Source organism: Rhinoraja longicauda, chromosome 18 (genome assembly GCF_053455715.1).
Source record: "Rhinoraja longicauda isolate Sanriku21f chromosome 18, sRhiLon1.1, whole genome shotgun sequence".
NCBI classification, from domain to species: Eukaryota; Metazoa; Chordata; class Chondrichthyes; order Rajiformes; family Arhynchobatidae; genus Rhinoraja; species Rhinoraja longicauda.
In genome coordinates this window covers 17,253,042-17,270,307 of record NC_135970.1, presented here as the reverse complement: position 1 = coordinate 17,270,307, position 17,266 = coordinate 17,253,042, and the positions used below count along the sequence as shown (strand labels likewise).

Here is a 17,266-nt window from a genome sequence, read left to right as displayed (position 1 = left end):
GAAGAAAACCAACCTCATGTCTTTGCAAGATTGGCATCGGCATCGATCATTACATTCAAAGAGCTGTCATTCTGAAGAAAGTAGTATTCTCTACCAGTTAATATGTTTCAAATGAATGACAGAAAAACAGAAAGTGAACGTACAATGGTTGAGAAAAAAGGAAACAAACTATATATTTTTTAAACACTAGACTTTTTATCTGTAGAAAAACAAATTCACTTTATACAAAGCCAGGATTGAAATCAGTTTTCGATACACATAAAAATGCAACTATACATTTATAATATAATTTTATTGCTAACATTATATTTGAAATATAATACAATGAAAATAAATTTCCAAACAGCTGATTTTGTACCTCATTTCACTCATGTTCATACATGTCAGCACATGATCATTCTCCAGCAAAGGTTTTGAAAGGTTAACTCATGCAAAAGAGCACACATCCCTATACCTAGGATACATTCACTCGCTTGACCTTAATTCACCTGCTGCAACAATGCTCATATAGTATTCCGAGCCTAGAAGTACGACCAGAAGATGTGAAATATACCCTAATGCAGTGCTTAGCTGGAAAAACAATTCATTTTTCTAAACATTTAATGTAAGCGCCAAAGCAATCATTTTGTTAGTCATTAATTAATCCTAATTACAATTACACTTTTACCCGTTTTATTTAAAAACATTTTGCTCACACTTAAGGAGTTATGGCCATTACATGAATACTTGAAATAAAAATAAATATTATTTTCATTACTTTTTTCTTAAAGAATTTTCCAAACAACTTAAAAGCTTTTCACTCCATGAAGAACAAATTTTAGGAATAATCAATGATGCAAAGCAGTTGAATCATATAAAACAATTAAAAAACATAGTTTTTTGTGTACGTAAGTTACGTGTGTACGTAACGAGAGCACTAATTACAGTGGGTTTGCAAAAGGATGTTACCCTCAGCAATCATTCGGCATACTGAAAATCTCAGATCCTCAGCCATTTTTAACTGAGACTAAAGGGTGAATTTTGATCAATGACTCAAAAAAGAACATGAATTTTCCTTTAGCTCTTTTTTATTTTCAGCATTGTTCAGAGTAATCATAAATGTAATGAAAGTGCCAGATTTTTATATATCATAATTTACGTGACTTCCACTAATGACAATGACAACCACTTAATATTCCTTTGGTTGATAATTCAAAATCTCCCTTTGAAGTCCGAGTCTACACTGTACAAATAAAATTGAAATATTGGTTATACAAAATGTAAAATTGATCTGTGCCACCTACCAGCAATGGAGAAGCTATAGTAATGGTTGAACACTTGTGAAAACCTGTAAGAGAGGATCAGGGATAAAAATGTAGACATCGATTGGCTCATTCTATTTACAGAGCCAATGGATGGAGAGGGTCATGTACATCTCCGGTGTCATGTTGCTGTCCCACAACTATACTGAACTGCTCTCGGTGTTAAAGATAATAAAGTAACACATTTCACACGATTCTCACACCACCCCAGCCACCCTGTTCCTTTCCCTTCCTCCTTATCCTCATCTCCCTGTTCTCCAATTAATTTTCATCACTTATCACTAGCCTTGATCATTTACTCCACCCATATGCATTTGCTCAACTGTATCCATTTGCCAGGCTTTGCCCTACCCCGGCCACTCTTTTCCAGATTTCTCTCCCCACTTCATTAGTCTGAAGATTTGAAACATCATCTGTCCATTCCCTCAACAGATGCTGCCTGACCTGCTGAGTTCATCCAGCTCTTTGTTTTTTTTTAAATTCCAGAATCTACAATCTCTTCTGCCTCCATATCACATTTTTACCTAAGTGGCTAGCAATTTTCGGGGTTTACTTCGCAAAGAAATTGTTCAAGTTCTGGAATACAGATTCTAAGATTCTCCTTGTTGGGTATTGAAGGCATATAGATTTTCAAGGAAGACATTTGTAAAATTGTACCTGTTTATATGATCCACTGTAGATGGAGAATTTGAAATGGAAGTCTACTTCCCTGAGTTGTTGTGAAAATTAGGATTTAGGGACTTACTATTTAGTCAGTAACTCTGACCATGAAGAAATAAAAGCAATGATCCATTTGATTTGCATGAAACTGATTTTTTTTTGGAAATTGATTCTTTGTATTAACAATGCAGATCATGATTAATTAGGATGTCCTTCGAGAAAAATCAGCTATGTAAACTGTGATTTTTTTTTCTTCAAACACCTCCTCTTTACGAGTGATTTTCATCCAACGCAACAATATACCAAAATATATTATCAGGATATTTCTGAGCCAGGTGGAAATTGTTTAATCTTTATTGGCACACAATTTTTCAAACTGTTCACACAGTTGTTGACTGATATCTGCACCGATTAGGCATTTGATTATCAGGAATTTCTCTGTGGGTCATCCTGAAAGAAAGATATTTTTTTCAATAACAAACCTTCAGAAATGTTTTATACCAATTAATTTTGCATTCTTCCCCCTCCAGTGTCAATTTTAAGCTAGTCTTTTGCACTAACCAATAGACCTACAATTAAATACTATCAATTTAGTGTTTCCAAACGGCGCAATATGGCAGGTGCAATATGGCGGGGGCAGGGGTGGCAGGTGCAATATGGCGGGGCCAGGGGTGGCAGGTGCAATATGGCGGGGCCAGGGGTGGCAGGTGCAATATGGCGGGGCCAGGGGTGGCAGGTGGGATTGCATTATTAGATAATGGTCTTCTCAAAGTGGCATAATATGGGCAAGCGCCAAAAGTTGGAATTAAAATTGTGTTTATTTATTTACTTTTTCACACATATTCCATGAAAGCAAATATTATTCGGTATCTCAACATTTTTGGATAGTGATTCGTGAATTCTGTAAGGCTGAGTTTCTGTTACCTGAACAGTTGTAACACATGGGTCACCTGTAAAAACATTATACTTGGCATTTGATTACACTGCCTAACATGAGCCATACCTATAACTAGTATTACACTCTATCTAGTGCGACACATGCCTCACCAGTTACATTATCTCTGTTGATTCTGGATCCATGCCCATTGGATAAATGGCATTAGCCATTTTCTTGTATCAAACAATTATCTGGGCAGTTTTTTTATTCACCATCATTGGTTCCCATCTACTATTGCTCATCATGCAATATTGTTTACGAACAATGCTCTTCATTATTAATTAGGTATAAATAAACTGACATATGAAGTTATTTAAAATTTGAAATTAACAGGTTTTTTAAAAAAAATTATTGCAGTACTAAAGAGTAGTTCTGATGAGCGGAATAGAGACCATGAACTTGGTGCTGGGGTAAATGCAACATGGATTGGACATCTGTATAAAAAGCAGTAGCTTCTATGTTTAGGACATCCAGGTGACATTACTTAATGGCCAGTTTTATTGAGATTGCATCGTGGCCAAATGTCTTTGCATACACAGCTTTCTTTGCACTGTATCAAAATTGATATCACATGCACTCTTATACAGTTCACCAGAACTTAAATAACTCCAGCAGAATATCTGTGATTCCATCTCATGGCAATTAACTTTAATTGAAGCACAAACTTACTGCAGTTCCTTCTGTAGTCGCTCATATGTTTGTTTTAGATTTTGATTTGCCACTGAAGCTGGAACATCAGGAACAAACCAAGCTGCAATATACTTGATGCAAACAACAACATTCTGTAATGAAAATGAAAACAAATATTCATATTGTGTACAAACTATATATATTTTTTAATTGTGTTCAATATGATAATTTTATATCCAATAGTATTAAATCGCATAAGAAGATAACTGCAGATGCTGGTACAAATCGAAGGTTTTTATTCACAAAATGCTGGAGTAACTCAGCAGGTCAGGCAGCATCTCGGGAGAGAAGGAATGGGTGACGTTTCGGGTCGAGACCCTTCTTCAGACTGATGTCAGGGGGGCGGGACAAAGTATTAAATCGCAAACTGTTCAAGTCGTGAAAAGAAACTATCAATCAAGGGGTAAGTGCATGCAATGTACGTTTATTTACCTCAAATAAAACAAGAAACCCCAAACGAGCAGCAAAAATATGCCAGAATTGAATTGTGTATTCATAGTCATCACCAGTTCTGTAATCACGATACCTGAGGAGGAGAAACAATATAAGAAAGCTCTAAACTTGCGAGCCACAGCTGTCAGAAGTGAATATAATTATCCCATGTATCATTGTGGTCAACAAACTCATAGCCTTGAAGCTGATCAATTACATTTAAATGGTATGTGCATTGAACTCTGCTACATGTAGACACATTGTAAATTGATGGACAAGATGGATCCAGGCTGCATTTAGTGCGTGAGTCTATAACCATCATGAATTGCTCATAAATCAAGCCTGTGCCAATCTTGCACACAATTCTTGAAGGCAATAATTGTAGAAACACAGCACAAAAATTTGGGCCCCACCCCATTGAATATTATGAACATAACCGGCAATTATACATAGAACATAGAACAGTACAGCACAAGAACAGGCCCTTCAGCTCACAATGTCAATGTCGAACATGATGCCAAGACCAAATCTTATCTGCCTGCACATTATCCATAGCCCACCATTCCCTATATATCCATGTCTATCCAAAAGTCTCTGAAATGTCAGTATTGTATCTGCCTCAACCATCGCCCTTGACACCTTGTTCCAGGTAATTACCGCCCTCGGTATGGAAAAAGTTGTCCTGCACATCATTAAACTTTGCCCCTCTCACCTTAAAGTATTGGCAGTTGTATCATCGATGAAATCAGCAGTAGCAGCAGCAATCAGCAGTAGCAGCAGCAGCAGCAAGCAGCAGCAAGCAGCAGCAGTAGCAAGCAGCACCAAGCTGTGTTGCTTGGGCAGTAGTGTGTGGGGATTGTGTGGGGTTTGTGTGGGGTTTGTGTGGGGATTGTGTGGGGATTGTGTGGGGATAGTGTGGGGATAGTAAGGAGTAAGACCTGTGTGATCTCCCGGACTAGTTTCGATCGCCTAGCTTGGGGTCGGAGAGGAATTTCCCGGATTTTTTCCCAAATTGGCCTGGGTTTTTTATCCGGTTTTTCGCCTCTCCCAGGAGATCACTCAGTTCTTTTGGGTGGGCGGTTGGAGCGGTTGGAGTAGCGGCCGGGCGGTAGGTTTAGTAACCGAGCGCGGGGCTTTGTTTGGAGAGTATGACTGCCAGGGCAGTTTTTTGTTCTGGGTGTCAGATGTGGGGAATCTGGGAGTCTGATAGTCTTCCAGACATCCACATCTGCGCCAGGTGTGACGAGATGGGGCTCCTAAGGGACCGTATTAGGAACCTGGAGCGGCAGATTGATGACCTCCGTCTGATCAGGGAGAGTGAGGAGGTTATAGATAGGAGTTACAGGGAGGTGGTCACTCCTAGACCACGGGAGGTAGACAAGTGGGTCACTGTTAGGGGGGGCAAGGAACAGAGGCAGGGACTAGGGAGTACCCCGGTGGCTGTACCCCTTGGAAATAAGTACTCCTGTTTAAGTACTGTTGGGGGGGACAGCCTACCTGGGGGCAACGACGGTGCCCGGGCCTCTGGCAAGGAGTCCAGCCCTGTTGCTCAGAAGGGTAGGGAAAGGAAGAGGAGAGCAGTAGTAATAGGGGACTCTATAGTGAGGGGGTCAGATAGGCGTTTCTGTGGACGCAGTCGGGAGACCCGGATGGTGGTTTGCCTCCCTGGTGCCGGTGTCCGGGATGTGTCTGAGCGTGTCCAGGATATCCTGAAAGGGGAGGGAGAGGAGCCAGAGGTCGTGGTACATATAGGTACCAACAATATAGGTAGGATAAGGGAAGAGGTCCTGAAAGGAGAATTCAGGGGGCTAGGAAGAGAGTTAAAAAAAAGGACTTCCAAAGTAATAATCTCAGGCTTACTGCCTGTGCCACGCGATAGTGAGAATAGGAATGGAGTGAGGTGGAGGATAAATACGTGGCTGAGGAACTGGTGCAGGGAGCAGGGTTTCAAGTTTCTGGATCATTGGGACCTCTTCTGGGGGAAGTATGACCTGTACAAAAAGGACGGGTTGCATCTGAACCCGAGGGGAACCAATATCCTGGCGGGGAGATTTGCTAAAATAACTGCGGAGACTTTAAACTAGTACGGTTGGGGGGAGGGACTCAAACACAGATAGCTAATAGGCAGTGTGTGAGGCAGGAGGCAGAAAAGGGAAACACTCAGACCCAATATGTAGGAGAGAAAGAAGTGAAAAGAAATAAACTGAGAATAAGAAATGATGGGTCCCTTAAATGTGTATATTTCAATGCTAGGAGCATTGTAAGAAAGGTGGATGAGCTTAGAGCCTGGATTGACATCTGGAAGTATGATGTTGTGGCGATCAGTGAAACATGGTTGCAGGAGGGTTGCGATTGGCAATTAAATATTCCAGGATTTCATTGTTTCAGATGTGATAGAATCGGAGGGGCAAGAGGTGGGAGTGTTGCATTGCTTGTCAGGGAGGATATCACAGCAGTGCTTTGGCAGGACAGACTAGAAGGCTCGATTAAGGAGGCTGTTTGGGTGGAACTCAGAAATGAGAAAGGTTTAGCAACACTTATAGGGGTGTATTATAGACCGCCAAATAGGGAACGAGAATTGGAAGAGCAAATATGTAAGGAGATAGCAGATATTAGTAGTAAGCACAGAGTGGTGATTGTGGGTGATTTCAATTTTCCGTATATAGACTGGGAATCACATTCTGTTAAAGGGCTGGATGGTTTGGAGTTTGTAAAATGTGTGCAGGATAGTTTTTTGCAGCAATACTTAGAGGTGCCTACCAGAGAAGGGGCAGTGTTGGACCTCCTGTTAGGAAATGAGATGGGTCAGGTGACGGAGGTATGTGTTGAGGAGCACTTTGGGTCTAGTGATCATAATGCCATTAGTTTCAATATCATTATGGAGAAGGTCAAATCTGGACCAAGGGTTGAGATTTTGGATTGGAGAAAGGCTAATTTTGAGGAGATGAGAAAGGATTTAAAAGGAGTGAAATGGAAATTGTTGTTTTATGAAAAGGATATAATAGAGAAATGGAGGATATTTAAAGGTGAAATTTTGAGAGTACAGAGTCTTTATGTCCCTGTTCGGTGGAAAGGAAAGAATAATAATTTGAAAGAGCCGTGGTTTTCCAGGGAAATTGGACACTTGGTTCGGAAAAAGAGGGAGATATACAATAAATATAAGCGGCAGGGAGTAAATGAGATTCTTGAGGAATATAAAGAATGTAAAAGGAATCTTAAGAAGGAAATTAGAAAAGCGAAAAAAAGATATGAGGCTGCTTTGGCAAGTAATGTAAAAGTAAACCCCAAGGGGTTCTACAGATATGTCAATAGCAAAAGGATAGTGAGGGATAAAATTGGTCCATTAGAGAGTCAGAGTGGACAGCTATGTGCTGAGCCGGAAGAAATGGGGGAGATATTAAACAATTTCTTTTCTTCGGTATTTACCGAGGAGAAGGATATTGAATTATGTGAGGTAAGCGAAACAAGTAGAGTAGTGATGGAAATTAGGAGGATTAAAGAAGAGGAGGTACGGACACTTTTGAAGAATATAAAAGTGGATAAGTCTCCAGGTCCTGATAGGATATTCCCTAGGACATTGAGGGAAGTTAGTGCAGAAATAGCAGGGGCTATGACGGAAATATTTCAAACGTCATTAGAAACAGGGATGGTGCCGGAAGATTGGCGCATTGCGCATGTTGTGCCGTTGTTTAAAAAAGGTTCTAAAAGTAAACCTAGCAATTATAGACCTATTAGTTTGACGTCTGTGGTGGGAAAATTAATGGAAAAGATACTTAGGGACAATATATATAATTATTTGGATAATCAAGGCCTGATTAGAAACAGTCAACATGGATTTGTGCCTGGAAGGTCATGTTTGACTAATCTTCTTGAATTTTTTGAAGAGGTTACCAGGGAAATTGATAAGGGCAAGGCTGTGGATGTTGTCTATATGGACTTCAGTAAGGCATTTGACAAGGTTCCACATGGAAGGTTGATTAAGAAGGTTAAATCGTTGGGTATTAATAGTGAGGTTGCAAGATGGATTCAACAATGGCTGAATGGGAGATACCAGAGGGTAACGGTTGACAATTGTATGTCAGGTTGGAGGCCAGTGTCTAGTGGAGTGCCCCAAGGATCTGTGTTGGGTCCACTGTTGTTTGTCATTTACATTAATGATCTGGATGATGGTGTGGCAAATTGGATTAGTAAATATGCAGATGATACTAAGATAGGTGGAGTAGTTGATAGTGAGGTAGATTTTCAAAGTCTACAGAGAGACTTGGGCCTTTTGGAAGGGTGGGCTGAAAGATGGCAGATGGAGTTTAATGCTGATAAGTGTGAGGTGCTGCATTTTGGTAGGACAAATCAAAATAGGACGTACAGGGTAAATGGTAGGGAATTGAGGAATGCAGTGGAACAGAGGGATCTGGGAATAACTGTGCATTGTTCCCTGAAGGTGGAATCTCATGTGGATAGGGTGGTGAAGAAGGCGTTTGGTATGCTTGCCTTTATAAATCAGAGCATCGAGTATAGAAGTTGGGATGTAATGTTGAAATTGTACAGGGCATTGGTGAGGCCGAATCTGGAGTATGGTGTGCAGTTCTGGTCGCCAAATTATAGGAAGGATGTCGACAAAATGGAGAGGGTACAGAGGAGATTTACTAGAATGTTGCCTGGGTTTCAGCACTTAGGCTACAGAGAGAGGTTGAACAGGTTGGGTCTTTATTCTTTGGAGCGTAGAAGGTTGAGGGGGGACTTGATAGAGGTTTTTAAAATTTTGAGAGGGACGGACAGAGTTGACGTGGGTAGGCTTTTCCCTTTGAGAGTGGGGAAGATTCCAACAAGGGGACATAGCTTCAGAATTGAGGGACAAAGGTTTAGGGGTAACATGAGGGGGAATTTCTTTACTCAGAGGGTTGTGTCTGTATGGAATGGACTTCCGGTGGAAGTGGTGGAGGCTGGCTCGATTTTATTATTTAAGAGTAAATTGGATAGGTATATGGATAGGAGGGGATTGGAGGGTTATGGTCTGAGTGCAGGTAGATGAGACTAGGTCAGGGAGAATGGTCGGCGTGGACTGGTAGGGCCGGACGCCTGTTTCCATGCTGTAGTTGTTATATGTTATATGTTAAAGGTCGGGTAAAATCGGGATGGTTGTGAGAGGAGGGGTGGTCAACACTGATTTGCAGGTATTATATTTGAATGCACGTAGCATAAGGAACAAAGTGGATGAGCTTGTAGCACAGTTGGAAATTGGCAGGTATGATGTTGCAGGCATTACGGAGACGTGGCTACAAAAGGATCGGAACTGGGAGCTAAATATTCCAGGCTACACATCCTATCGCAACGACAGACATGTGGGCAGAGGGGGTGGAGTAGCACTGCTAGTAAGAAATGAAATTCAGTCCTTAACAAAAGGTGACATAGTATCAGAAGATGTAGAGTCCCTGTTGGTAGAGCTGAAAAATTGGCTAATCTCCGCCTCCTAATACCATTTTCCTGCCTTCTCCCCATAACCCTTGACAACCGTTTGAATCAACGGCAACGGCTTCCTCGATACTGCCTGCCCCTCCATCTCTGCCTTAAAAATATCCACTGAGCCCTCTGTGGCAATCAGAGATTAACTACTCTCTGACTAAAGAAGTTCCTCCTCATCTTTATAAAAGAGCGCCCTTTAATTCTGAGGCTATGACCTCTGGTCCTAGACTCTCCTGTCAGTTGAAACATCCTTTCCACATCCACTCTATCTGTGCCTTTCATCATTCTGTAAGTTTCAATGAAATCCCCCCTCAACCTTCTAAACTCCAGCGAGTAGAATCCCAGTGCTGTCAAATGCTCATCATATGCTAGCTCACTCATTCCTGGAATCATTTATGTAAACCTCCTCTGGTCCCATTCCAGGGCCAACATATCCTTCCTCAGATATGGGGCCCAAATTGCTCACAGTATTCCAAATGCGGTCTGACCAGCGCCTTTTAGAGCCTCAGCATTACATCTCTGTTTTTGTTTTCAAGTCCTTTTGTTATAAATGCTAGCATTGAATTTCCCTTCGTTACTACCGATTCGACTTGCAAATTAACTTTTTGGGAGTCCTGCACCAGCATTCCCAAGCCCCTTTGCACCTCCGATTTCTGAATTCTCTCCATTTAGAAAATTATCTACACCTTTATTCTTATAACCGAAATGCATGACTCCGCACTTTGCTATATTGAGTTTCATCTGCCACTTCTCTGCCCACTCTCCTAACTTGTCCAAGTCCTTCTGCAGAGTCCATGCTTCCTCGATACTGCCTGCCCCTCCATCTATCTTAGCATCATCTGCAAACTTGGCCGCAAAGCCTTCAATCCCCTTATCCAAATCATTAATATACAACGTGAAGAGAAGCGGCCCCAGCACTGACCCTTGCAGAACTCCACGAGTCACTGGCAGCCAACCTGAAAAAGTGCCTTTTATTGCAACTCTTTGCCTTCTGCCATCCTAGTATCTTCCCTTCAATACCATGGGCTCTCATCTACCCTCGCATCCTGACGTGCTGCATCTTATCAAAGTCATTCTGAAAGTCTAGATAAACAACATCTACAGGCTCCCCTTTGTCTGTGCTGCTATTAACTTCCTCAAAGAACTCCAGCAGATTCATCAGACAAGATCTTCCCTTCACAAAACCATACTGACTTCGGCCTATCGTTATCGTGAACTTCCAAGTATTGCGTAACCTCATCCTTTATAATTGACTCTAAAATATTACCAACCACCGAAGTCAGGCTAACCGGCCTTTAGTTTTCGCTGTTCTGCTTTGCTCCCTTCTTGTACAGCAGGGTAATATTTGCTATTTTCCAATCTTCGAGAACCACTCCTAACTAAAATGATTCTTGAAATACCACAATTAATGCCTCCACAATCTCTGAGGTCACCTCCTCAGAATCCTGGTGTGCTGTCCATCCGGTCCGGGTGACTTATCCACCCTCAGACCTATCGGTTTTCCTAGCACCTTCTCCTTAGTAATTGCCACTCCACTAACTTCCACCCCCTGACTCTTTAGGATTGCAGGCACACTACTGGTGTCTTCCACTGTGAAGACTGATGCAAAAAGGTTATTAAATTCCTCTGCCATTTCTTGATTTCCTGTTATCACATCTGCATCATTCTCCAGTGGCCCAACGTCTACTCTTGCCTCTCTTTTACTCTTTATATATTTGTAGAAACTTTTGCTATCCTCTTTTATATCATTGGCTAGCTTACACTCGTACTTCATCTTTTCTCTCCGTATTGTCCTTTTAATTACTTTTAGTTCTTTAAAAACATCCCTGTCCTATGGCTTCCCTCTAATCTTTGAAATGTTTTGTGCCTTCCTTTTTGCTTTTATGTTGTCCTTGACCTCCCTTGTCAGCCATGGTCGTTTGTATTCTTCCCCTGGAATCGTTCTTCCTCTTTGGAATCTCGCACCTTCCTATAATCCTATAACTTGTGAACTTATGAATTTGTAAACCTGTGCCCTCTGGAATTTTGATTGTTCCATCTTAGGAAAATGGTTCTGATTCTCTATCCTAAATATGCCTCTCATAATTTTATATACTTCTATAAGATCTCCCCACAACCTCCAGCGTTATAGAGAAAACAATCCAACCTCCTGTAGCTAATTCCCCCTAATCCAGGCATCTTTCTGGTAAACACTCTGCACGCTTTTCAAAGTCTCCACATCCTTCCTATAGTGGGGCAACCAGAACTACACATAATACTCATCAGGAAGCCTAGCCAAAGTCAGATAAAGCTGTGTCATATAAAATAGAAGGAAGCTAGAAGAAAATCCTGTGCATCACACCATTGGGTGTTGAATTTTTAAATTATATACTCTTGAAATGATCAGTCAAGAGAAACAGGAAGGTGTGACCAATAGCAAGGTAGATATAGGATTCAGAAAGTAGCATTGCAGGCGTCTCAGCCATTACATTTGTTCAACAGCTGGGATGCTGTCTAGCCCATGTAGGTGAGAGTAGACACTACAAAGTGGATGAGCAATCTGTCCACAAGAACATGTTATTGATAACATTCAAGTTGGAGTGAGGAAGTCGAGAAAGAAATGTAGTGGTAATAGCAGCCAACATAAATAGGGTAATACTGTTCAACTACAAATGCGAGTCTTGAAGACTGTAATCTCTGCTGGATACAAAACTTAAGTCAAGTCAAGTCAATTTTATTTGTATAGCACATTTAAAAACAACCCACGTTGACCAAAGTGCTGTACATCAGTTCAGGTACTAAGAACAAACATACAATGGCACACAAACATAACAGCACAGACATAAACAGTTCACAGCACCCCCTCGGAGGGCCTCAAACGCTAGGGAGTAGAAATAGGTCTTAAGGACATCTATTAAGAGGGGAAACCTGGAATGAGTGGTGAATGATCCAGTTGCTTTGGTCTACCTGGACAGCAATGACACAGATAAGAAGGATGTTCAGCTGAAGGGATGTAAGCAACGAAGATCTCAATTAAAAAGTAAAACCTCAAAAGCCAAATGGCATAACATCGAGGAATTAAATGTATGGCTCAAAATTGGTGTGGGAGAAATAATTTGAGCTTTGCGGAAGAGATTTATTGCTCCAATTATAAAGGGCCCTGTTTTTGAGCATATAAGAAAATTATAAAGACTATTTAGAATGTGGTGAACACTTCTAGTCTGTGGACCTAAGAAATGATTTATATGAAACAGAGTGTGTTGAACATTTATCAGATTGATTCCTGGGATGGCAGGTTGGTCATTTGAAAAGAGATTAAATAGACTAGAATTACACTGTCTTTTGTTTAGAAGGATGAGGGGTCATCTCATTGAAACATACAAACTGTGTACTGGGCTTGGCAGGGGAGAAGCAGGGATGTTGTTTCAATAGGCTGGATGTGTTATTCAGAACTAAGATAAGACATTTCCTCAGCCTGAGTATGTTGAATCAATGTAAGTCTGGAGCTAAGAAGATGGGGGAGGCACAGACATTTAATATATCGAAGGCAGAGGTTGATAATTTTTTTAGATATAGCCCACACTTGCTGCACTTCTATTTCTTCTGTTATTTTCTAATATGCTTATTCGCTGCCGTGTGTCATGTTATGGTTGGATGAATCTTAAAGGATCATTGACAATATGCATGGGTTGCACTGTGGTAAATCATCATGTTTAATTTGATGGCATCTATATGCCAAGTAAAAATGGCCACCAAAATTACTGTAGGTCCGCAGTTTCAGAAAAGATAGAAAGTACGTAATAAAGGGAGATCAGGAAACCTAAACATGTTGGTACACACAAGAGATGGAAAAGTCTGGCCATGTTATACCTGCAGTACTTCACATGGAATCCCAGTGATTCTGATCCATTGTCCTTCAAACGTGTTTCGTTCTCAAAATGTTTTGCATAGAACACTGACAGACTGTTATTAACATACCCCATCAAACAACTGCAAAGTAAACAAAATATTAACAGTATAGTTAACATTTTGAAGGAATAAGTATCAGGATCCAAGCAGAGCAGGAGTTTCAAATATGTTTGCCAAGATATTCAGGTGTCATATATTTTTGGGCTGCCTTTTGGCATATTTCTTTTGATGCATGCATCAAAGCATTGCTTTGATTTTGCTTTGCTCTGATTTTGCAATTGCAAAGCATTGATGTTCCAAAAAGTGCTAAGGATGCATTGCTCAGTCAACTCTTTAATGTAGTCAAGGCGATTCTCCTTTAAAACTGTCAGATTGCCTAAAATGTTCTCTTATTTCTATGATTTCATTCATTTCAGTAGGAGTACCAATTTCTTGATAGTGGAATTGATTTTCAGTAAGGACTTTAGGGAAGGGAACATATACTTTTAGCTTCAGTTTGGGAAATCAGAAATAAAAACAGAAAATACAGGTAATACTCAGCAGTAACTGTGATCATAAATTCTCTCTCTGTAGAAGCTACCTGACTTGTTGAGTATTTCCACTTTTTTCTGTTGAAATTTCAGATTCCAGTACCTGTTGTTTACTGCTTTGGGATAGGAGAAATTGGACTTGCATTCTGGTGTTGGTCTAATAAAATATGATGTATCTTGGGCAATCTTTCACAATGCAAAGCATCAGCCCTGTATATAAAATATACATGGTGAACTCTCTCCACTGTGTTTTGAGATCTATTTGCCAAAGTTAATAATAATTCATGGTTTATACTTACTTGTCAACTGAACTGTGTTCATCTGCGCAGGGACCATATTCATACCTATAAACTAAACGCGGGATGAAATCAGATGTGATTGAGATCACCAGTCCATTTCCAATCACAGCCAGAACGCCAATTGCCTCAAGGATTTTCACCCATATCCCTGTAGGGTGGACACATCTCAATTATTTTCTTGTAGTAAAAACATCAAAAATCAGATTTTGTGAATGCATGGGTGTGTGCTTAATTTCCCTTCTTGTTTTTTAAAATGTCTAAATCCTCACTTCTGTTGAACCAGTGCACCCATTGCAAACAATTTCAAGGAAATAGTGAATCACAAGTGATGACTGGGTGAGATCATATCGTCATGAACCCACAATCTATTCAATCATATCCTGATCACACTGTACTGAACTACATCCCAGTTAATGATGTACATTTGAATCTGGATGATGGAACATAAAAGCCAAATGAACCATAATAGCAAAAGATATTAATTTAGTTTAGATTAGAGATGCGGTGCGGAAACAGACCCTTCAGCCCACTGCGTCCATGTCTACCAGCGATCCCCGTACACACTAACACTATCCTACACACAAGGGACAATCTACAATTTTTACTGAAGCCAATTAACCTACAAACCTGTATGTCTTTGAAGTGTGGGAGGATACCAGAGCACTCGGAGAATACCCACAGGTTACAGGAAGAACGTACAACTCCGTACAGACAGGATCGAACCCAGCACTCTGGCGCTTTAAGGCACCAGCCCTACTTCTGTGCCACCCTGCCGCCCTGTTAAAACATTATCCTGAACTAAAATATAGTAAATGATGAGAAATAAAAGATAACCTATCTAAAAATAATAGATTGAATAATTCTGATCCATTGTCCTTCAAACGAGTGTTGAAGAATACACTAATTTGTCTCTAACGCAATAAATCTCTAAGAAAGATAGAATTGTGATCCGTCAGCTCAAAAAGTGCATTGACTGAGGAGAGTTGACCTGCGTAGTTTTTTCAATATCTGTTAGTTTTTTCTTTTTGACAAAATGTTATTGATAGTTTTATGAACTTTTTATATAACATGCCACTCTATAAGCCCTATCCACAATTTCCTTTACAACAATATCAAAGCTTGTTCCAAATTACACTGTAATAAGCCACTATCAATCTTTAAGTAAGAACGTATGACATGACCTAGTTAATATTAACCAGCCCTGTTATGTAGTCAATGAACTGTCTTTGATACTAATACTTTAGATCTATGGCAAAAAAGAATACATTTGCAGTTTCTGCAATCCCCTCATATTCTGTAGTGCCTTAAGATGCCACATTAGATATGCTAAAGGAGTGAAATTAAACACAATTTGATACCAAAGAGTCATTTGGAGGTGAGCAAAAAGTTAGGATTAAGGAGTACCTTAAAAATGATAGTGGTTTAAGAAGGAAAGAGCATGGTTATCACAGGAGAGTTTGTAAACAACAATGAAAATTTTGAAATGGCTTTGTTCCTTTGGAGAAAGATGGAATATCGCACTGAGATATTGGATCAGCCACTACTGTATGAAATGCAGAGCAGGTTTGAAGGGTAAAACAACTTACCCCGTTCTGATTGTTCTAAGTCAAATCTAGAGGTAAAGGCTTCTTCACTAATAAGCTGAGTAAGCACCTTTGGCAGGCAAGATGGAAATTTGCTTTGAATTTTAAAAGGATTTTCTAACTTCCTTCAGAAACATAATAACACCCACTGTTACCTTGATATTAATGTGTAAGAATTGATATTATAAATGGCAAATTTGACTAGTGGGGTGCCAGCAGTGACTAGTGGGATGCCGCAAGGCTCGGTGCTTGGACTCCTGTTATTTACAATATATATCAACAATTTAGATGAGGTAATTAAATGTGACATCTCCAAGTTTGTGGATGACACAAAGCTGGGTGGCAGTGTGAGCTGCGATGAGGCTGCACGATGACTTGGATAGGTTGGGTGCGTGCGCAGATGCATGGCAGATGCAGTATAATGTGGATAAATGTGAGGTTATCCACTTTGGTGGCAAGAACAGGAAGGCAGATTATTATGTGAATGGTGTCAGATTAGGAAAAGGGGAGGTGCAATGAGACCTGGGTGTGCTTGCACAACAGCAGACCTCCCAACATTTAATTTTCCAAATTCATAATTTTGATGTCCAAAATTCAGAATTTTACATCAAAATTCATAATATGGCGCGTTATGCAACTTTTCAGCAAAAAGAAAGTATGCACGACAAATGGGCATACGCTACATTCATGTGTGAAAAACAACTATTATTTCCAACGGTCTGTAGTTCTTGGACTACATTTACAATGTCAGGCCTATCATGTGTATTCCGCTATTTATAGAAAGGTTATTGAACAGAAATACTTGTTACAACACAAAGAAAAAAAAAATAATTCTCTATTTTGCTTTTTCCTTACACATCCCAATTCTCTTGCTATTGAATAAAAGAACAATGGTCATAAAATGTATGAAGGAGTTGATATATGCGACTCGACTAAGCATACGGAAGGATTTCATAGCTCGAGTCTGTGACCGTGCTAACAAGGATCGTGACACAATGCATCGATATTGACCATCTGAAAATGGTCGGTAATTTTGATTATTTCTATACCACCTGGCACAGCGCTTCTCAACCTTTTTACCCTTACAGAACCTTTGAAATAATTTTCATGTCTCAGGGAACCCCTACATAAAAAATCATCACGTACAGCTCCTCCTGCCCACTGACCACAAAAGGCCGTTTCACACTGGCGCCATATAGACGTCGCTAAATATATTCCTTGTGATTATTATACTTTTCAGGCATGCGAGTGAGGTTAAAAAAAGAGGAAAAGAGCTGAGCGCATGCTCGAGTACAGAAGGGTCAAAAAATGGGAAATATTTTTGAAAATTTACGCATAACATTACCAGTTTCAAGCCTCTTTTAGTGCATTTCAAAGTAAAAACGGACATTACAAAATAATGTGAATATGTCACTGTGTACTAATAACATTTTTATTATTTTAATTAATTTAGTTATATAATCTTGCACTTGAATTTAAAATTTTA

General features: G+C 40.1%; 1 protein-coding gene across 1 annotated transcript in view; it reads right to left on the bottom strand.

Annotated features, from left to right (window-relative positions):
* Window positions 1–256: 256 nt before the first annotated feature.
* The window catches only part of LOC144602081 (anoctamin-9-like), a 69,660-nt gene continuing 52,650 nt past the window's right edge, over window positions 257–17,266 (bottom strand). The window contains exons 20-24 of the mRNA XM_078414775.1: window positions 14,198–14,345; window positions 13,330–13,449; window positions 4,021–4,114; window positions 3,568–3,680; window positions 257–2,411 (exon numbers count right to left, since the gene is read on the bottom strand). Of these exons, the coding sequence (XP_078270901.1) occupies window positions 2,342–2,411; window positions 3,568–3,680; window positions 4,021–4,114; window positions 13,330–13,449; window positions 14,198–14,345 (545 nt within the window). The 3' untranslated portion in view covers window positions 257–2,341. The remainder of the gene's footprint in view (window positions 2,412–3,567; window positions 3,681–4,020; window positions 4,115–13,329; window positions 13,450–14,197; window positions 14,346–17,266) is intronic.